At 24.7% G+C, this 22,621-nt stretch overlaps 5 protein-coding genes and 1 long non-coding RNA gene across 10 annotated transcripts in view; 4 read left to right on the top strand and 2 right to left on the bottom strand.

Moving 5' to 3' along the window:
- Window positions 1–1,179, top strand: part of LOC126906190 (uncharacterized) — an 8,904-nt gene extending 7,725 nt beyond the window's left edge. The window contains exon 8 of the mRNA XM_050686545.1: window positions 1,037–1,179. Within this exon, the coding sequence (XP_050542502.1) occupies window positions 1,037–1,173 (137 nt within the window). The 3' untranslated portion in view covers window positions 1,174–1,179. The remainder of the gene's footprint in view (window positions 1–1,036) is intronic.
- Window positions 1,180–1,247: 68 nt separating this feature from the next.
- On the bottom strand, window positions 1,248–6,805 carry LOC126906209 (40S ribosomal protein S8). The gene is made up of 6 exons (XM_050686589.1): window positions 6,642–6,805; window positions 6,352–6,458; window positions 5,069–5,168; window positions 4,816–4,991; window positions 2,237–2,366; window positions 1,248–1,418 (listed from the first exon to the last, which is right to left on the bottom strand). The coding sequence occupies exons 1-6, from the start codon at window positions 6,643–6,645 to the stop codon at window positions 1,309–1,311; spliced, it is 627 nt and encodes a 208-aa protein (XP_050542546.1). The 5' UTR covers window positions 6,646–6,805; the 3' UTR covers window positions 1,248–1,308.
- Window positions 6,806–7,046: 241 nt separating this feature from the next.
- On the top strand, window positions 7,047–9,652 carry LOC126906214 (40S ribosomal protein S27-like). The gene is made up of 4 exons (XM_050686598.1): window positions 7,047–7,301; window positions 8,200–8,308; window positions 8,366–8,476; window positions 9,576–9,652. Exons 1-4 carry the CDS (start codon window positions 7,296–7,298, stop codon window positions 9,599–9,601), a joined length of 252 nt encoding a protein of 83 aa, XP_050542555.1. The 5' UTR covers window positions 7,047–7,295; the 3' UTR covers window positions 9,602–9,652.
- Window positions 9,651–14,958, top strand: LOC126906192 (BTB/POZ domain-containing protein 17-like). 2 transcript variants are annotated; one of them, XM_050686554.1, is made up of 10 exons: window positions 9,651–9,784; window positions 10,922–11,034; window positions 11,095–11,235; window positions 11,300–11,479; window positions 11,536–11,655; window positions 11,839–11,913; window positions 11,998–12,128; window positions 13,166–13,404; window positions 13,810–14,009; window positions 14,477–14,958. In XM_050686554.1, exons 2-10 carry the CDS (start codon window positions 10,972–10,974, stop codon window positions 14,933–14,935), a joined length of 1,608 nt encoding a protein of 535 aa, XP_050542511.1. In that variant the 5' UTR covers window positions 9,651–9,784; window positions 10,922–10,971; the 3' UTR covers window positions 14,936–14,958. The 2 variants fall into 2 exon arrangements, with proteins under 2 accessions (XP_050542511.1, XP_050542510.1); XM_050686553.1 differs by lacking the exon at window positions 9,651–9,784 and having other exon boundaries at window positions 9,820–11,034.
- LOC126906213 (anaphase-promoting complex subunit 10) lies at window positions 14,191–17,094 on the bottom strand. 2 transcript variants are annotated; one of them, XM_050686597.1, is made up of 3 exons: window positions 16,693–17,094; window positions 16,187–16,628; window positions 14,191–14,909 (listed from the first exon to the last, which is right to left on the bottom strand). In XM_050686597.1, the coding sequence occupies exons 1-2, from the start codon at window positions 16,817–16,819 to the stop codon at window positions 16,189–16,191; spliced, it is 567 nt and encodes a 188-aa protein (XP_050542554.1). In that variant the 5' UTR covers window positions 16,820–17,094; the 3' UTR covers window positions 14,191–14,909; window positions 16,187–16,188. The 2 variants fall into 2 exon arrangements, with proteins under 2 accessions (XP_050542554.1, XP_050542552.1); XM_050686595.1 differs by lacking the exon at window positions 14,191–14,909 and having other exon boundaries at window positions 16,065–16,628.
- A 366-nt stretch (window positions 17,095–17,460) lies between these two features.
- The window catches only part of LOC126906219 (uncharacterized), an 82,179-nt gene continuing 77,018 nt past the window's right edge, over window positions 17,461–22,621 (top strand). For all 3 annotated transcript variants that reach the window (XR_007704210.1, XR_007704209.1, XR_007704208.1), the window contains exon 1: window positions 17,461–17,596. This is a non-coding gene — a long non-coding RNA (uncharacterized LOC126906219). The remainder of the gene's footprint in view (window positions 17,597–22,621) is intronic.

Here is a 22,621-nt window from a genome sequence, read left to right as displayed (position 1 = left end):
ATCAAGTAGCTTTTGGAATAAAACACCAATTTTTTTTAAATTAAACACTATCTAAAGATTTGCATCGAAGCGTTTATTTTTGATAGTGATTTTAATCACTGTCAGATATCATTATACTTGATCCAACTATACCACGTCACAACTGTGCCGCGACCCCCCTGTGCTGGGTTTTTTTATACTCGTGTTGATCTAGTATCAGAATGAAAGACCTAGACTAAATATTTTAATAACTTGAACTTTATATTCTCTAAATTAACAACTTTCATTATTAAATTTAGTAGGGTTTGAGACAATCCATTATAAGACGGATCGGATCAACACATTTTTTTGACAGATTTTTCTTTCAATAACATGAATCAATTAATGACTTTTATGATTTTGATTGTATTCCAAGACTAAATTTTAATATATAAAAAAAGGCATAACTATAAGATGAGTACTTAATGACTAAGGCACTAGACTCGCTGAGCTGGGTTTACTAGGTTATTTAAAAGCTTGATGTACTAATTTTCATTTCTCAGAAAATAAAAATTGAAAAAGGAATCTCGTAGATACAACATTAAAAAATTATTTGGGGAGTCTTATATCTTTACTATCACAATTTTGTGTATGGAGGGTCTGTAAATATGTTATTATTTAGTTTACCACGTCTGAAACATCATATTTTTTATTATATTTTCATATCTATATGCTAGATTTCATGTTTGCTTTATTTTTAAAATTATAAAACTTATTGTGTGGTAAAACATTAAACATTATAATACTAAATGTATTGTAATATATTACAATCTTGAATGGTTTTAGATTTTTTTTTTGGCGACGATCGTCCAAAAAAATAATGTTAGGGGCAAGCTTATTAATGTTTTTGTTGGCACATAAGTAGTTAATCATATAATAAACATGTCCAAGTAGGGCGATATACCTGATTACTTATTATGTTGAGATGAGTAATATATTTACAATAAACAATTATATTACTTTGTTTTTATACATATTAATTTCTAAATTTAATTGATACAATATCATTATGTTTCAGTTTATGAAATTCAACGCAAATATGTTGAACATAATTTTGTTATTTCAAGACCATTTGTATATTTTGTAATAGATTTACACACTAAAGTTAGTCTTATTGCTGGGGTACTAACTGATCCATTGGCATCACCATTATGATTGTTGTAGCTTATTTATTTGTTTAAGGATAATTTCAGTTTAAATGTGTTAGTTTATATATAAAAAGATATGAATTATGTCAAAAACATTTAATGTCAAAAGAACAATGTTATATATAAGACATAAACATTTTATTTATTTGCCCTTCTTGGCCTTTACTTTCCTATGGTAGAATTCTAGTTCTTTGCCTTCTAGAATATAACCATCGGCTCTTCCACATTGACCAGGTCTGCTAGACACACACGCTGAAAAAAAAAATTATGACTAATAATAGGTTTTTAGGGTTATAATTTTTTTTAAAAAACAACACTAACAAAAATAAAAGTAATATTATCTTAATATAAATATATTCAATCAACAGAAATCCAATATGTTAATGAATTAAAAACTTAACTATAATACAATGAGTATCATTAGGTTGTTATGAAAAATACTCTTGTGTTTTAATAAATGAAACAAAATTATAATAACATGAATTACATAGCATAATTTTTAGTCAAATTGACTTTTAAACATTAAACTGAATATTTTAAGACTATTACATTAAATTAATGATTTGTGGCTCATTCAATGAGATTATATAAATATATTTGTATGGTAAGTTCATAATGATGGAAAAAAAACAATGTATATATATATAATGATAATCAGTCATCAATTTTTCATTATGATATTACAAAGTGCAATATTCAGATTTTAGTTGTTTTATTTCAATTAAATATTCATATTAACGAGATTACTTAAAACATCATAATATTGCGTAATTACTTCAATGTAATTAAACATTAAAATTTATGTTCAGGGTAACTATGACATGATCATAAGATATAATTGTTTTAAGATGTATCAAGTAACATAATTATCATCACAACAAGAATTAACCTGCAAGTAAGTTTTAATCAACGCTCAGTGTAACTATGACAAAAAGAGTTCATATAATTGAAAAGTATTAATAAAAACAATTAATACTAACAAATCAATATCATATAATAAAATATATTCATCATAGCGTATCATGAATATAATTAATAAAATTAAGTTATAATTGATATTATATGCTTACCAAGAAGGCGAGATGTTTGGAACTGTTCTTCAATAGCTGGTTCAACTTTAGCAAAACGCTGTCTTTTTTTGTATTTTAATTCTGCTTTTCTTGACCGTTTTTTGTTCAATACTTGGTCTTCAGCTTCAGTCTAACAAAAATATAATTAAAAGATATCAGTAATTTAGTTTTAAAATTTTTTTATATTATTTTGAATATTGCAGAGCATTATTCTGTTGTAGTAAAATCTAACATCATTGCACACAAATTAGTATGGTTTAATAAATAAACTAGATTAACACAATTAGACATTGATATCAGAGCACTGCAGCATAAAATAAAGATCTTCAATAAAAATCAGAAATAAAATAAATACTTATATATTTTTGAATTGTTAATATTAAAGTACTAATAGGGAATAAACGAAATTTCAAGTACTCAGATAAGTTCAAGGGTCGTCATTAATTATCAGACGGCAATTCCTATCAAAACAAGAAAAGTTCATCATTGTACATAAATAGATACCGAGATGTCTTTAAGGGGCATAGTTTTGAAATTGTTGAGGGCATTTTTAATGTAAATATAATTAATTTTTATGTTCTACAATTGAAAATTCATCAAATTAAAGAAAATTTTTTAATGTGTAAAATTTGTCAATTATGCCATAGATATAAATAATTTATGAAAAAATTATGTTTATCAGGTAAATATAATGTATTGTATACCTTATATCAAGTAAGAGAAGATAGATTTTAATGTAAGATTGCTAGTTTTTTTTATTAAAAAAAAATTTAATGTCCATAGAATAAAAACTCAATATTAATTTAAAATTCATTATAATTTTGAACAATACAGATATTTAGTGTAATAAGTTATATAGTGATGAGAGTATAAGAAAAATAAATTTGGTATGGCATTTATTTTTTTTCAAGGCGTAATCATTAACCTTGGGATTATAGCAAACAATAAATTGGTCTCAACATAAAGTGTATTTAATTTTACAAATATATTCTTGAAGAAAGTTTGAGTTAAAGGGTCACTTCTTTTTCTTAACCTAGAAATTATCTAAATTTCTGAATATTCATCTATTCTAATATTAAAACAGTTGAAACTAACAAGTAAACAGGTTATTATAATCATATAACTTTTAAATTATGGTAGTTCAAATACATAATTTCAATAAGTTAAATCAGAGCGCTGCGGAATAAATAACTCCTCATAAAATTATCAGGAACCGAAATTTCACTCATCATTCAAAATCTATTTATTTATAGTAAAATTTATTTTATACAACTTCAGAGCGCTGCGGAATAAATTATTCCTCATAAAATTATCAGGAACCGAAATTTCACTCATCATTCAAAATCTATTTATTTATAGTAAAATTTATTTTATACAACTTCAGAGCGCTGCGGAATAAATTATTCCTCATAAAATTATCAGGAACCGAAATTTCACTCATCATTCAAAATCTATTTATTTATAGTAAAATTTATTTTATACAACTTCAGAGCGCTGCGGAATAAATTATTCCTCATAAAATTATCAGGAACCGAAATTTCACTCATCATTCAAAATCTATTTATTTATAGTAAAATTTATTTTATACAACTTCAGAGCGCTGCGGAATAAATTATTCCTCATAAAATTATCAGGAACCGAAATTTCACTCATCATTCAAAATCTATTTATTTATAGTAAAATTTATTTTATACAACTTCAGAGCGCTGCGGAATAAATTATTCCTCATAAAATTATCAGGAACCGAAATTTCACTCATCATTCAAAATCTATTTATTTATAGTAAAATTTATTTTATACAACTTCAGAGCGCTGCGGAATAAATTATTCCTCATAAAATTATCAGGAACCGAAATTTCACTCATCATTCAAAATCTATTTATTTATAGTAAAATTTATTTTATACAACTTCAGAGCGCTGCGGAATAAATTATTCCTCATAAAATTATCAGGAACCGATATATCACTCATCATCAGTTTTGATTAACTAGAAAATAATTTTAATCTTAGCACGAATTTTTGCTCTCAGATAGTACACGGTCATCAATTTATCAGACGGCAATTCCTATCAATAATGAAGGTTCATCACAGAGCTCTACAAATGAAGGGCACAGGAAATTTTTTTTGTAAATTTTTCTGGCAAGTTGTACATTTGTAAGCCTTTAGCAGTAAAACATAAATAGATAATTAAATATTAGCAAAATGAATTGATTTTTAAACTGAATGGATATATAATTCTCTATATCCTTCAAATATAAGTTATCTATTTAACAATGAATTAATAGGGGATTTTAGTATTTTCAAAATGAACATGAAAGTAATGTTTTAAATCTTATATAAAATAATAATGAATTAACTGTAGGACTAAAAATTAGAACTAAGAAGAATTAACACTACAAAATTTTATTAATATATTAATCATAGTTGAAGAAATAAAGTTAAAATTTTTAGAGTCAAAATGAAAACACTTATATAAGGATCATTTTAATGGGGTTAAACATATTGATTAAGAATTATTCCGATTATTTAAAAAAATGTGTAAATAGCAAATTCTGATTTCTTAAAAAATTAATACATACTAATTTAGTGGTCTTCCTACGCCCTAAGGGTAGAGCATAATGACCTTCATACCATTGACGGAATGGTGTCGCATCAATGACTACAATAGCATTTTTTACCAAAGTTTTTGTTCTAACCAACTCGTTGTTAGATGCATTGTATATAACATCAATGATACGAGATTTGGCAGATATACCTAAACAAAATAATGTTGGGATAAATAAACATTAAAATAAATTATGTAATTCTGTTATGTATAGTTATGATCAATACCTTCAGAACCCCATGAAAAATTTCCTTGATCTAATCTTAGAGCTCTATATTTTTTGTTTCCTCCTCTGGTGCGAACAATATGTACACGTCTTGCTCCAAGCTGTAAGTTATATCAGAATTATAAGTATTTAGGATATAAACGTTTAGGGCTTAAAATTGCTATTTTACTTAATATACTATTAATGCTTTTAGCATAGTTATTTAATCACTCAAATTTATTTAATCCGAGTGTATTTTATTTTATCATAAATTATTATAATACAATTTAATTCTGATTGATATATAAAAATTTAACTGGATAATTCCTCATAAATTTTTTTTTTTAATTTTGTCTACTTCAGGATATTAATAAGCGGATATATTTTAATATCATACACAATTTTCATTCTTAAAATATCATCATTAATAGACAAAACTTGAAATTAAAGGAATATGTTAATAAATACAAATATTGAAAAAATAATCATGTAATTGAACATATCAAATAACTATTGTTATATTCTATACATAATAGAAAAGAAAAACATTTACTATGCTAGTTAGTATAAATTTGATTGTTGGGTAATAATTAAAGAAGGTTAAAAAGTGGACTATTGATTAGTGTAGTAATACATGATTACATAATGACCATTGAAAAAAAAAAATTGATTTTATATATCATTTCTTAAGAAGAAGTAGTACTACTACTCCTCAGTTTTATCAATTTTACAAGAGAATAAAAAAATAAGATACTTTATTATTTTGATACATCTTTTTTTGTATATGCTTCTTATCAACTTTATCATAAACTTAATAACATAAGGCAATCTACTTCATGTAATACCAAATAATATAGAGTCGATAAGTAATTTTAATCAAAACTTGTTTTAGATGTTACTTATGAAGTAACTACTTAAAAGTTATATTAACTTTTGATACATATATTTTGTAAAAAAAAACTAACATTTGCAAAAATTTGGTACAAGCTAACCTGAAAATTATTTTTTATAAGGTTTATATAAATTTGCAAAACTGGATAAGATAATAAATTTTACAACCAATTAAGTTAATACTAGAAATATAAAATTAACTTAAAAGAAATTAGAAAAAAATTAACCGAACTTTTACACTACTTCAGTTAAGTTTACACATTAACTAGGTTAAAAATAGATACTATTAAATTAACTGAAATTTAACATTTTAACTCGTATATTCCAAACCATGTTAACTAGTTGACAATACAATTGATTATATTATTTAGATGTTAATGGAACAATAAAATATTTAAGTGACGTATTATCTACCTTTGTGTTAGCTGCTGGACGTCCTAACTCGTACTTCCTCTTCTTGCGAAGTGGCTTACGTTTACCTCCTGTCTTCCTACGTTTATGCCATGTATCACGGGATATACCTAAGTAATAGAAATCGACACATGAGCAATACTAGATAATCTTGCAACAGATATATTACAGAGTAATTGATATTATTTGTGTAAAAAACAATTTGTTAAATAAATTTAATTAAATTAATAAAAAAAATTAGAAAATAGCTACATTTATAAGGAAGATTCGATTGGATAAAATTACCGACTTACCCATTTTGAAAAACTAATGTTGTATATACCACACACAACTTCAGGGAAAAGACTGGGATGGGAATATTGAATAATGTAAACAAACTGTTCAAAGCGAAATCACATTAAATTCTTATTTGAGGTTAGGATTTTAAGTAAATGTAGAAGGCCAAACAAGTGACCAACTTAGGTAGAAGAAAATCTCTACAGTGTTTACGTAAAAAATAATTTTAGCTGGATATAAGTAAAGTAATTAAAAAATTATATACAATAAATTTAATTAATTATATAATATATTTATATCTCGTTGAAAATTTTCATCTTTAGGACAAATATGTATAGGTTAATTTATTTTATAAAAATTTATGCTTGATACTGATGAACTGTTATTTTTTATGTGATAATAATTTGAGATAAAACATTTTAACTTCTATGAATTATGAAAGAATAAATTTAACTTTTTCTGTAATATAACTTAATACTTTATTGTATTGCAATTGTTTAAATATATTGTATTCAATAATTAGTATTGGTCTTAGAATATTTGATACTTAGGACATGAATAATTGCTATAATCAATTCATTTATTAGTATTTTCGAGACTGTTATCTTTGATTAATAACATTTTTTTTTTACACAGTAATTGTTTTTCTGTTTATTCAATTTGTGTACGAAATGCCTGTAAGTTGTATAAATCCAATTATTCTTAAATTGTATTGTAATTAATTAATATTAATTACTATAAATAATTTCAAACCAGACAATTTAAATTAATTTTCATGCCCTAAAAATTTAAAATTATTACACCGGCACACAAAAAAATAAAGTTGTTTGTACTTTTGACCGGACCTACCTACGGACATGTATTTTGACCCACTGAATCCGATTTGATGTCTGTTTGGCCAATCAGGGTGAGAAAGCAGGCCTTGTCTTGTGAAAAACTCGCCACAAATATAACAAAATGAATCAGGACTTTTATTACCAAGATGGAAATTGCTTCTTGTAATGGTATACTCTCTAGTAGCCAAGTTTCCCACTACTGAAGAGCTGCAGTTGCTTGATGACGACGCCTGCGTGTCTACTTTCTCTGCTTTGTCAAGTCATTAACAATCGTATATAATACATTTTTTTCTCATATTTATAACTGAAATTTTCACAATTTTTTTAAAATTTTAAAACGTTAATGGGTTATAAAAACTTCAGATTCAAATTCAGTGAAACAAAATACATAAGAACCATACTCAATTTGAATCAAAAAAATTTTTTTTATCTTTTTCAATTTTTCATGATTTATTGCAATTTTTTGGTTTTTTCACTATTTTATCAAATTTTGATGACTCAACGTGCTAATTAACATTCAGAATCAGATTTAGTAAATTGACATACATAAAAATCCTACTTGATCCGGTGCCGGTGTTATTGATTAAATTGATTAAAGCATTATAAATTTAATATCTGTTGTGTAGTTATCAATTTTCACTTGTTTAAAACATCTTTCCAATCAATACTATTTTAATGATGAAAATTGAAAGATAATTAATCAGTTTCACCAATTAAATCTAAAAATAAATACTTCTAGTTGGCTAAAAGTATATTGCATCCAACAGTCAATGATGATCAACAATGTCATAAATTAAAGCGGCTTGTACCTCGTCCAAATTCATATTTTATGGATATCAAATGTCCAGGTAATAATCAAATTTTTAAAAATAAAATATTAATTTTAAAACAATTTCCTTTTATAGGGTGCTATAAAATTAAAACTGTATTTAGTCATATTCAAAATAAAGTTAAATGTGATAGTTGCATGGTTGTATTAAGTAGACCAACAGGGGGCAAAGGAAAACTATCAGATGGTAAGTAACATTAATAATTGAACTAACATCAAATAAAACATGGTAAGGAAAAAGAGTAAAAACAAACATTTTTCAATATTAAAATTACCAACTTTCTCAGGTATGTACTGTATAAACAGTTTTATTTCTAGAAAATTAATTTTTTTATTTGGCACTACTGCAACTTAAATTACATGTGTAGATAGCTTAGAAACTATTTAAAAATACATATAATATATCTGTCCTAAAACTGATATATATTGTGGCCGAATCCAAGTAATTGGGATAAAGGCGAGGAAGAAGAAGATATCTATCCTTAAACAAACAACATGTATCTTCATTAGTACTGAAGTATTGAAAAAACAGTGTCTTGCATAAAACTGCATTATTACTTTTTAATTTTACAAAACAATCAGTATATATAATGTTAAAAAAGTATAGAAACAGGTCAATTTTTATGAGCAATGGGAATATTAAGCTTGCATGGTGACTTAAGGGGCTTAAGATTGAATTTACACATTCATAATCCCAACAAAGAAATATGGCGAAAAAGCTTTTCACTAGGTGTATTATGCAGACTCATGAAATAGATAATAATAATAATAATAATAGACAATAACCCTCATACGTGTTTTTCAAACTACGCCTGTGAATGGAAATATTACAAGTATTTTCCTTATTTACTGAACACATACATAAACAATTAATATGGTTTTAATAAAAATGATGTATTAGAATATTCTAAATTATTGTAGTAACATTAGAACTTACATGTTGTTGATGTTAAAATATCAGTAGGATAACTACAGATTTTATCATATGGTTTATTTGTAATAATAGTGATATAACTTGAAAATTGTAAATTTTTCAACATAGCAAATTGTAATGGACAATTATGTACTATTTAGTTATACAACTACAGTACTCTTTAATGAAAAAATCATTACTATTTATGAAATTTCTTAGTTAAAAATTTAATATTGTTTATTTATTCATATGGAATAATCAGCCAAATGTAACATTTAAAATTTTTCACTGATAGTGAATGTGTTTTAAGTTTTTCTTTGAACACATCTTGACAATTTATAATGAAATATAATAGTTATAATTTTTTTTTCAGGCTGTTCATATAGAAGAAAATATTAAACATTTTTAAAATAATTTGTTGCATACATTAATAAAAAGTTTTAGAAAATAGCTGAGTTGTTTTATATTTCATTATATCATTAGATGATGTTATTGGTTCATGAATTCATTACTGCTTGATCATATTTAATTGTGGTATCAAATAAATAAGACTGTTTAACTTTCTTCGCATTGTTATTAAAGGTTTTAACTATTTATATTAAACAATAGTTTATTTTTATGTTGTAAAAATAATACTTCTATAGCTAATATTTAAAAGTTAAAATTGTTTAAAATAGTGTTTCACTAATTTGTGCTATACATAGACAATATAAATATTTGTGTAATTTCCTAATAAATTATTTGATGGTCTTGAAGGATAGGAATATGTAAATCTCCTCATCAGCCCTTTATAAGTAATTTATATAATAATAAATACAAAATTTATATATATATATTTATAAGTAATATATGTTATAAAAAAAAAATGTCTTTAAAATATTAATGAGGTTCACTTAAAAACTTATCCACACGATTTTTTATGATATCAGTCAGCCCGTTCCTTACCAATTGAACTAAGTTTGGTTATCAATAATATACTTGTTCTATAATTGGCTATTTATGTTGAAAACTGTTCTCCAACAGTTGGTAGCAATTAAAAAGGTGTCCATCCAAAACTAAGATACCATTTACCAAATTAGTAGTATAATGGTATTTTTAAGACGGGTTGCCCCCTAATGTATGTAGCGCCTGTAGGCCATGTGCCTTGTTCACCAAGCATACTTAGGATTTTGCGATACTGTATAAGTAGCAATGCCTCGAAACAATGGGAATCGATTAACTTATGTTTTGTCGAAGTCAGGGGAGGTCAAGACATTTCCAACAAAATGATTTCAAGATTACATTATGCATACAAGTCAATTTTTTTATAATATTGTGCGGGAAAAAAAGATAATTTCATTTGAAACCTCTACCCTCGAAATGTAATCTTGTCTATATATCTAGTTGAAAAAGTAATCTTCAATCATATGTTATTTTTACTAAGATTAGATGAAACTTTCATTTGATCTGTGTTTTTATCGTATTAGCATATAGATAATAAACAGATATAAATAATGTTTATTATCTATATCTGTGTGATTAGTGTATATCTATGGTTTTTATCTCTACCCATTCCATTATAAATACAATTGATGATAATTCCTTATCAATAAATAATATGTGAAATAGATAATATTAAGAACTAAATATTTGAAATCAAGTTTATGCTATTTTCTTATATTTAGTTTAAAATAGTTGTTAATTAAGACGTATTTTATGTGTTTAATGTCTGTAAAACAGTTATTATTTGCTGATTGGATTTTTAATAAATTTCTGAACACTTTTTTGGTATGAAGCGTCGAAAAATGTCTGTAGAGTGTGAAATGGATCATTCTTATGCTATTCCAAATATTGTGAGTAATCTTGTAAAGAAGATTTATTTATTTAAACGTTATACAATATATTTTTTTTAGAATGATAATTCAAATGCTCTATTGAAAAAAATTCAGAATGTTTACACAAATAAATTGTTAAATGATATTACACTTTTAGTTGGAGGTGTTCCATATCCTGCTCATCGTTTTATGTTGTGTATATCCAGTGATGTATTTGAAGTAGGTTCTAAATTTAAAATTTCAACGCTACTATTGGTATTTATGCAGTTATAATTTTGTTTAGACTATGCTTATGAATACAAAATGGAGTGATTCATATCAAGAAGTTGTTGAATTGCAAGAAATACAACAATGCATTGAAGTGTTTCCAATATTTTTAAAATATTTTTATACTGGTGTTATAACACTTGAGCAATCTAATATAATGCCAATGCTTGTATTGGCAGACAAATACAATGTTAAGGTAATGTAATATTTTTTAAATATTATGAAAAAGATTACATTGAAAAAACATTTTAGGATCTTACTTTGCTGTGTGTTGAATATATGTGTGATCATATTGCTGATGCTGCTGACCAAGGTCAATTAGTTACATGGTTTCAGTATGTTTTATCTTTAAATCAACCTTCCCAAATCAGTGTTAGTAATTTTTTTATTAAAAACTAATAGAAAAATATTTTTACTTGAAAACTTAACAAATGTTATTTTTGTTAAGATCTAATTATGACTAATATAAATAATAAAAATGAAAACTAATAATTTAATGACTTAATATTATTACACAAAGTAAATATTGAAATTATAAAAATATGGTCATTTTAGGCATCATACTATTGTAAAATTTGGCAAGACAGTGAATGTTTCAATGTAAAATCTCCATGGAATAAATTGCTTAAGGTAATATTATAGAATTTCTAAAATAATTTTCTATCTTTAAATAAAAAAAGCTTTGTTTTTAAACAAAATGTATATATTTTACAGGCTTGTAGAAATTATATTAAATGGAATCTAGATTCTTGTACAAAATGTTTCAATACTTTTCAATGTGATGTTTTAGTTGGGTTGTTGCAACAGTCAGATGTTGTTGTTCATGATGAAATGCAGCTATTTGGGTTAGTAGAATGCAATTTAATAGAGAATGTATGGCCAACTGCAAATTCCCATTTATATTTAACTTACAATATTCTGCCTTAGGATTATTATAGGGATTTCATAGTGATATTTAATTATTGTTATGATAATATACGATTCAATAAATTTTTGAAAACTAATGGCATATGTATTTTATAAACACAATATTATTAGAATCTTAATACTCTCTTTTTATAAATAAATATGGGTTGGAAAATATAGGTAGAAATTTAGGAATAACAATTAGTAGGTGTTTTATGAAAATACATTTTTTTATACACTAACTATGAATCTAATATTATTAGAAAATATACAAACTCATTAATTTTTAATATCGAAATAAAATTTTATTTGTCATTAAAACTGTAAAATTCTAGTAAAAAACAATGTACTCTCAATTTTTTTAAATATGCTATTTTTTCATATTTCTTTTAAAGAAAATAACAAAAAAAAAACACACTTACTTTAGTTTATTTAATTCTTAATACTAATTTTTGATGTGTTATTAAAAAGAATTATTTGAAAGTAATGTATCTAGATATTTTTTATACTGAATAAAGATATTGCAGAAATGATGTATTAATAATTTAAAGTAATTACTGGAGGTGGGTACTACTACTTTTATAACTAGACATTTCCCAGCTGTACTTTTCTTCTCAACTAGATATAAACATGCTAATAACTTCTAAAATACTGGTCCAGAAGTTGTAATCGACCACTCATTTACTTAATTAGATTATTGTTGAATAAGGCAATTAATTATGTGTGTTGCCATTTGAAAAGTTAAAGTTGACACTCTTATAAGGTATGAGAAATGAACAGAAAAAAAAACTATGATAAAAAAATTGAAAGAAACATTGCATTAAAAGAAACCAATAAAAAAATCATAAATATTATTTTTATTTTTTAATTAATTTAATGGTTCATGATATGTGAATCATCTGTATATTACTTGCATTCTCACATATTTTTCTAAAAACTATAGTACTTTGTTTATATAAATACAATTTTATTTTAGATGTGTTGCATCTTGGTTAAATTATCAATCAGCTGAAAAACAAATTGAATGCAATGATCCTGATTTTATTGATGAGTATATGAGTTCTTTAACACGACATGTCATGTCTTACATAAGATATCCAATGATTCTACCTAGACAAATGGCGCAGCTTCTTATGCTATCAATTGTCAAGCAAAATAAGGATTTTTTTGTCGATAAGATGGCTGCAGCAATGGAGTACACTTTAGTGAATTATGGTAGGTTTTTTACAAAAATAATTTTAAAGTTATGGAATTTATATCTTGAAAAGTTTTTACAATTTTTAAAGTTTTAAAAATCATTGATTATAATTTTTAGTATTTTCGTATTTAGATAATGATAGGTTTGAGCTAAGGATAGTTATTGTATTTGGATTATGCAAAATTTTTGTATAATATTCTATTTATCTAATTCTTGTTAAATGTAGGCTATGTATTTTTTTTGTTTTATTTTCTATTAAATCATCATATTATTTAAATAGTTATTAATATATAATAGTTGATAATTTATATTTTAATTATAATTTTCTTATTGTAAATTATTATCATTTTTTCAATAAAAACTATTTTATTTATAGTAATTTATGTTATAAATAAATAAACTAATAAGAATTTTTTTTTTAGAAAAAAATTTAAATAAAACGTTTGGGGAACATATATTAGAATGTACTCCTAGATTATACACTAGTTGTAAACTACGATGGGGAAAATTATTTAGAGTTCGTACAAAAAGTATTCAAAATTATCAATCCATTAAACGCGAAATTTTAACATCTAGTAATTTATTTGACCGTGACCATGAAAGAAATGAAGAATCTCAGTGGGTAAGTATTTAATACTATAACAATACATCCACAATCAAAAATTTTATTCCCCACTATAAAACTGATACCAGAATATTTTTCTTACAATTGTGTAGTTTGCATATTCAATAATTAGTGTTAAATAATCAATTATTTTGTTTTGTATATCTATAATGTATTAATCATTAAAAAAAAATGAAGATTTCACCATTAAATAATATTTTATTGATAAAAATGATTTTTTTTATTATGATACAATTCTTAATATTACTTTATTTAATTAACTATTAAATATATTAATAAGTTAACTATGTTTACAGACAATTCACTTAATTGATATTTTATTTTAATATTGTTGGCTTTAGATATTTAGTTCTTATTAATATCTCAATAAATATTTTATTATATAAAATATAAAAATATACTTAAAAAGGATTAAGAAAATAAAATTATTGGATGTTTATTAACATCGTGATTGCTATTTTCAGGAAATTGAATTGTTTTTAAAAGGCATATGTTATGAAAAATCCTTATTAATGACATGGCGTGGATCTGTAGAACTACCAGAAGTTGTAATAAAAACAATTCGTGCTACTGTTAAATTAAAGCTGCGACCTGATGAGTTTGGAAAAATTTCTCGACATGTACGAGTGGCCATTTTAATATATGGTGTTCAAAACAAAGTTCCTCATGTTATTACAGTAGTTCAAAAAATAGCTTCATTTGACAGTAATCAAAACATAATTAGAATTGACGATCTAATGGTTTTTGAAGGTATAAATTCTCTTACATCTGATGAAGAAATGGTTCATATTAATGATACTAATGTATCATATTTTATGCCTGGGCAGCCTGCTCCATTAAAACTTCATGTTATAATTACACCAATTGTACAAGGTTTGACAGATACTCATATTGGTACTAGAATTCAAAGTGTACATTTTTAGAGATTTTATTTATTTATCTGAAATTGTAATTAAAAAAAATGTTTCTGTGATAAAACATACTATGTTGTGTACAATTTTTTTTCAAAAAAGTATGTTAATTTTAAGTTATATGTAAATAATTTATTTTAAATTTAAATAAAGTGGTTGTTAAAATATAAAGTGTATCTTTACAATTTTTTACTGCAATGGGTAGTAGTATTAAGTAAAGCTTTTCTCTAATTTGTCTAATCAATTATTCTACAAATTTCTGACAGTACAATTTCACTTTAATCTGTAGTATTTTTATTTTATTTATATGTATTGATGTTCGTTAATAGTAAAATGTAGTTTTTGCATTTTTTAAATTATGTAAAAGTTAAGTTTGATATATCATCACAGTTCAATATTTATAGTAACTAGTAACTAGTAGTTAAATTTGAATAATTTGTACAGTTTTAAAATTAAATAAATCTGTCAGCAGCTTTATAATGATGATTCAAAATAATATACTTATTATTTTCATTTTTTTTTGAATTTAGAATAATATTATCTATGAATAAGGTATTTAATTGACAATAATTATTTTTTCAAAGTTCAATATAAGTTTTGGATAATTTAAATTGTTTTAATGTAATTGGTTTTGAAAGTAACCCAATATATTCATATCACTAAAAATGATTTCTTTTATGTTTTTTTGATACTAAATGTTTAGTACTTAGTATTCATTTTTTATACAAAATTCATAAAGAATAATTAATTTCATTGGCATATTAATCAGAGTGGGATTTATGACAGTAAGAATTAAGTTTTCTTTTATATTGAACATTATTCTTCTATAAAAGAATCCTTTTTTTTTATTTCAATATGTGCAAGATTACATGTAAAAATTTTATAATATTTTCAAACTTTATTACTAAAATTTATCAAAGGATATTTTAACAATGTAATAAAACCTAACCCAATTTAAAATCTGTTTAGAGCCCATTGAAAATTTTAAAAGGGGTTTTTTAGAAAACATGAACTAAATTATTTTAGAACATTAGAAAGTCAAATAAGACTAACTATAGAATGTCATTATTATCCTGTCACATAATGCAAGTATTAGCCTTTAATTATCTATAACGAGAGTAATAAATTTGATATATTAAAATTAAGTTTTGTGTAGTATAAGTTATCAGTTACAAATTTATTGTTACGTTTTTGTATAAAACTAACAAATGTCAATAAAAAAATTAATTATTTATACATACAAATTATCATATTCATAGTTACAATTATTTAATTATAGTGTATTGCCTCATTTCTATGGTACTGAAGTTACCAATGAGTAGATCTCTTTTTTCAACAGGTGAATGTACTTTAATTTGTCGCATGTGAGTATCACGTCCATTTTGATGATTTGTTATCACGGCTATTTGAAGCATATATGTTTTCAATGGCATATCATTGATATCTTTTGTCATTATTCTAACCCAACCATAAGGCTCATTTAATTCAACTACTTCAACTTCTTGCAAGTCATTAAAATTTGTACCAGCTCGCACAGAAATACGACCTGGTGTGTAGCTTTCATCTAATCTGTAGTCTATATAAATGCATATATCACGAACTACTGTTTTACGTCTAAACTGAATATTTACTAAATGTGGTAACTGTCCATCAGATTGCCAGTATGTTTCCATACAATCATCCCTTAACTGATCAACACCAAAACCTAGTGATTTCATTTATAATGATTTTTAATTTTTAATAAATTATATTTTACAGCTGTTAATTACCTGGTTTACAAGAAGATAAACTCCAAATAGCTTGATTTCCTACTTCACGTACAAGTCCACTCCTAACATCTTTCATTGGATCAATTTTTTCTTCATCAGTCGCATTATTATTATTTGGAGTAGCCATTATTTTTAAAAGAAATAAAATGATTACTGAGTTATATAATTTTTTTAGCCATTTACCAGTAATTTGAAATATCCAATTGATTTTTTACATTTAACTTTATATTAAACAAATTTTTTTTTAATATATTTAAACTACTTTAGCTCTAATTAATTTATGTCAAGAACTATTTAAACTTAAAAATTATTCATATCACCTGAAGGTTTATAAAAGCTTAGAGATATGAAGTTGTACTAGCTTGATTTGTATCAGAATTAAAACCAAATTTATTCTATTTATGCAATACACAATAATTACTGAAAAAGAACGCTAAAAAATTTTCTTATCTGTGTTATCAACTTAATCATTTATTTAACAGTTTAAACAACACATTAGGATTTTTGAGCATTAAACTTTTTTTTTTAATTTATTACTCAAAAATGTTTTAATACATATAATTTATTGGTCAACATTTTATTATTATTGATAATTAAAATTAATTATAATTATTTTGTAAACTTTTAATTTAGTCATTAATATTTAATTTTTTTTTAATTCTGAAAATAACATTAGAGTCAATAGTTCTATACGTGTTTTTCGAGGTGCTTGAACTTGTTTGTAAAATGATAGTATAACAAAACAATGTTTTAAATTGAATAAAACTGTTTAATTTTTCTAGTAATTCAATTTTAAGTGAATTTTATTCACTTTAACTTAACTATGTATTAATTTTAAAATATTGATAATTTTTGTTAAATTAACTTTATTTATACAGTTAATGTCATTTAATTTACATTAAAGGTAAGTATAATAAATTCTTATTGATGTATTTAAAAATAATCTTATAAGTTGTATGATGTAATTTGTTTTGTGTAAACTATAGCTTTTCATAAATCAATCGGTTTATTGAGATATCGTATGTCACAGTTTTGGCTAAAATAGTTTATAATATTTTTAGTTCTAGACGTGTAAATATATACATATTTTATGAAGAATCTATTTATGTACCATTTACTTTTTTTAAACTATTGTTTGTCATTCATAAGACAAATAGCATAAATTCAGGATTTGCTGTAAAATACTCAAATAAATTGCTCAAATATATGAAATGTGCATGTGCGTCTATCGGGAACCCTAACATATTTCAACATAATAACAAATACATAATAACAAATAATGTCAAGACTTCCATGTCGAATGTTTTTAGTTTTCGTTCATCGTTTTCTTGAGTTTCTATTGTAAATATAGAGATCTCACCAATGTTTTGGAAAATTTGATACCTTTAAGTATATGTGAAATGTAATGTATATTATATTATATATAATGTCTACTTTATATAATATCAAAATTAACATTTAATCTTTTGTTCTGTATGTAAATCTGCGTTAAAGTTGAAGTAAAAAGTACAATTTTTATTTAAAAGTTTTTAATTCAGAAAGTTCGTTAAAACTATTTTACCAAAATTTTTCTTAGGAGGGTTCTACAATTTAATACTTATGCCATAGGTGTATTAAGATTTGTTGGGAGGGTGGGGTACCAATTTTCCTAAACTTTCTTTGCAGATATTTCAACGAAACATTTAAAAATAGTAATGTTTATCACTGTCTGATTTAAATCTATGGCCCGTAGTATCAACTACTATTGACTGGACTGGATTTTTTTGGTCAACTTTTAGTGAAGTTTTCCACTATTTTTTCTTTTCCGGTAAATTTAATTGTTATTGATTTATTGAGTATCTCAGATTACCGATTTAAATGAGTTTAGGTGCATATTGAATTTTTTTTTTTCGGGAAATAACTTCTAGGAGCCAGTGCCTTCGCATGAACCCTGCAACTCGACAGATTGCCTTACAATTTTATGCACTAATAAGTCATATAATTTTCTAATAGAATAATATAAAAGACAAATAGACAAAACTTTTTTTTTTTAACTTAAATCATACTGCATATTATGCTCAAGTTCAATAATTTTTCAAAAAGTGTCAGGGTTTTCAGAATGTTGTCATAAAAGAAAAAACTTTTAAATATGATCTATAGCTAAATTTTAACTTCAATTTTACTTACGTTATTAATCGGATTTTCAAAATAATATGTTAAAAGAAATTTTATTGTCTAAAGTATTATTTTAAAAAATTTCATATTTCATATATCATATATCATTCTTTACATTTTTAATTCATATAATTGAATGCCCAACTCTGGTGTTTTAAAACATCAGGATCGATTCACACGAGATATTTTTTCTCATAAAAAAAGGAGAATTTTTTTACCTATATATAATTCAATATTATTCCTGTAGAAGTTGAGTATTAATAAGACAGGCACAATATAAAATATTTTATGAAAATAGCTTTGAATCGATGCTAAAATTTGATCGTAGTCAGCAGGCACATAATCAGAATTTTATTTGGGGAGTAGGTCAAAAATAATGTTTTCTTTAGTTATTTAGTACTATAAATCTTATTTATCATCTAAAATATAAGTTTAAGATTCTTTGAGGGAGACCATTAACCCCTCTCGATACATATCGAATTGTCAGTGATATATAGAATAAGTCACCCACGTAAAATATGAAAAAGGAGGATTTTTATCGCATCAACAATTAATTGGTTTGCCAGGATCTCGTAAAATCTAGAAACGCCCTACTAGAGGCCCAATTTTCTTATTACAAAAAACATTAATGAATTATGCTCAATATTTATTAGTAAGTTGGAGCCTTTCTGTATCCCAGTAAGTCATTTTTTGAATGTAACGTCTAAATGTATTTTTAACTTTACGAATGAATGATTAGTAGAGTTTTTAATACAATTATTTATACACAAACATTAAATTACTTTTAAACACTTAATCATATTGGTTATGTGATTAGGTGAATTAATCTTAGAATTAGTTTATTTTTTTACATTTGAAAAAATTTTTATTGTAGATTTTTTAGTACGACTTGTATTTTGGTTTACGTATATGTATAACTAATTGAATTTTTAAGAATGAGTATAAATGATTTTTTTAAAGTTATAAAAATCTTTTAATCTACAAATGATTTATGGATAAACTTTTTCTGTGTTTAAATATAGAAATACACGTCTGTTATCAATATTTGATCAATAAAAATTTGATAGAAACATTTGCGTATATATTTGTTTTCAAAGTATTCGCTTTTTAAGGACTCTTATTACGCTTTGTGAGAGTTAAACGTGTTCTCAGATGTAGTACATTATCCTATAATTCTTAAATTTAGATGAAATAAAGCATTGAAACTTAAAGACTTTTGGATTTCATCTTAAATAAAATATTAAATATATCAGCGCATAAAATAATTGCTTTTACGATTTTGTTTTAAATTACAAAAATAATAAATAATTTTTTTATTAGTTTCAAAAATGTATAAAAATGTTTGTTATATTCATGAAAACAACAATACAAGAATTAGTTTTTAGGGTTCTTGGTTTTTTTCAAATACACATGTTGTTTAAAATGAATATTGTCAATATTCTTTGAGCAAAGCCCGCACAACTACCCTAAGTCACCCCATGACTGTTCAATACATATCGAACGTGGCCAATTTAAAAGCATTATATCACTGCCTATACTAGAATAGGGAGCTCTCTTTAAATTGACTGCCAACTCTCAACGGGAGGGATGGTATCCTGGTTAAGATTAATGAATTGTTTCGAGACCAATTTCTTTGGATCGTTATTTTTTTTATTATTATTTCTTTTTTTTTTAACATTGTTTGCCGTCTTATTAGTCCCAGTCGCCATTTTTAAAGTTTCCACATATAATTGGGTACGTTACAATTAAAATAAAATAGTTTCTCCATATTAGTTCATTTAAATTACCGTTTAATATTTTGTTTATCTAATTGATTATTTAAACGTAAATATTTATGTATGATAAATATTCTAAACTAGATTTTTTGTAATATTTTCTCTATGATGCTTATAAATGAGTAATATAAATAATTTTTGTCTTCAATAATTTTACTATTTACTTAGAAATAATGCTATGGTTATCTTAAATAAACAAATATACGAATAAGCAGTAAAATATGAAAAGAAAGAAAAATATCTTTAATGTACGTAGAATATTAGTACGGTGAGATAACATGTATGAGAGAACCGAAGGGAAAAATAAAGAGAAAGGTTGCGAGAGAGAAGAATATTACTATTCAGAGGTTTTCAGGGAGTACTTTTGGCTGGGGGAAATATTTTGATTAATGATCAACTATCGGTGAGGAACTACCGCGTCTTAGTTAGTTGACGGAGACAGCTAGTGCCAGGGACAGAGCACATAACGAATATCGAAAATCCCCGGGGGTCGGTTAACACCCCCTTTCTTTCGTTTTATTTTTTTAAGTTACTATTGGATAGATTTAATTTATTAATTACGAAAAAACATTCACTGTAATCCTTTGAAAAAGAAATACTTGTCTACAATTTAACGTTCTAAATCCATATTACTTTAATTTATAAATATACATGCATGCGGAGTGTAATGTAATTATCTAGAAATCTTGATTGATTTTGTAGAGTTTAATCAACTTTTTCTTATATTTTTTAAAAATGTATGTAGTATAATAATAATATTTGAAAAACATTTTATTTATTGTTTTAATTTCGATGAAAAGTCCAGAAATTGGTTTTATGATGATGTGTTTTTTGTTTTGTGCCTTTTTATCAAAATTCTCATCTCTCATTGGATCAATTTTATTGATCTATGTGTCAAAAGAACCCGATTTTAATTAGTGTTGTCGAATCAGTAAATTTAGAAAAAAACGAATAATCTAAATTTTTTTTCGTTATACCAAAAACTCGAATTTTCGAAAATGTTTCGGACCGTTTGCTCACTTTTAACATACTAGGTGATGTTTTAATATTAACGGCTCGATTTATCTTAAAATAATAATTAATATTTTCAAATATATAAATATATATTGAATTTGTTGTAGTAAAAATATACAATAAATACTTATGATTAAAAAAACAATAATTTGTGGAGAAGCCGTCCAGTGGCGAGACTCCAACTGATTTAAGTAATTTAGTAAATTAAAGAGCTATTTTAATATAATTAATTTTATAATTAAAGGAGATCAATACACCAAATTTTTTAAAAGTGAAATGAAGGATTATTAGGAATTTGGGAGTATAAGGTTTTAATGCAAAGATTTGGATGATTTTGGAGTAGTTTGTGGAATTTGTTGTATCTAAAGATAGCAGTTTGTCTTACGGCAAAGAATTGGGGGGGTCATTAAGGATTGTTTCATTTGATATGTAAGAAGGGGCGTTGAGTATACGGTATAGACACTTTGATTGGAGAACATTAATTTTGCTAATGTTAGTAGACTTTTTTGCTGTATCCCATTATTCAATACCATACGACTACTTTGTTTTAATATGGCTTTTATATATTATGACTTTGATGTGCAGTTTTGGCATTTCTTTAGTGTAGTGGCTATAGTCTTCTAAAACGCTGGGTTATAGTTATCACTTTGGAATGGATGTTAAATTTACTGTCAAGGGTAAGACCAAGATATTTAACTTACATTTAATTGGGAATAGGGTTATATTTTCAAATATAATTAACAAATTATATTTAATTTATTAATTATTAAGTGTTTTTTAAATTCATCTATTTGCCTTATAGGAGTGTCAATTTTATTTTTTTAAATGACAATATACATATTTAACTAGATAATAAAATACAATATAATTTAATTAAGAAAATGACTGGTCGATAACAGCTTTTGAAATAGTACTTTGGAAGTTATTAATATTTTTAAATATAAAGCACAGGAAGAGTGCAACCGAGTAATGTGTATTGATAAAAA

The sequence above is a fragment of the Daktulosphaira vitifoliae genome, unplaced genomic scaffold (assembly GCF_025091365.1).
Source record: "Daktulosphaira vitifoliae isolate Bord-2020 unplaced genomic scaffold, ASM2509136v1 Scaffold_4, whole genome shotgun sequence".
In the NCBI taxonomy this organism is placed as follows: Eukaryota; Metazoa; Arthropoda; class Insecta; order Hemiptera; family Phylloxeridae; genus Daktulosphaira; species Daktulosphaira vitifoliae.
Note: the sequence above shows the minus strand (reverse complement) of the source record. Positions and strands in the feature narration are given on the sequence as shown.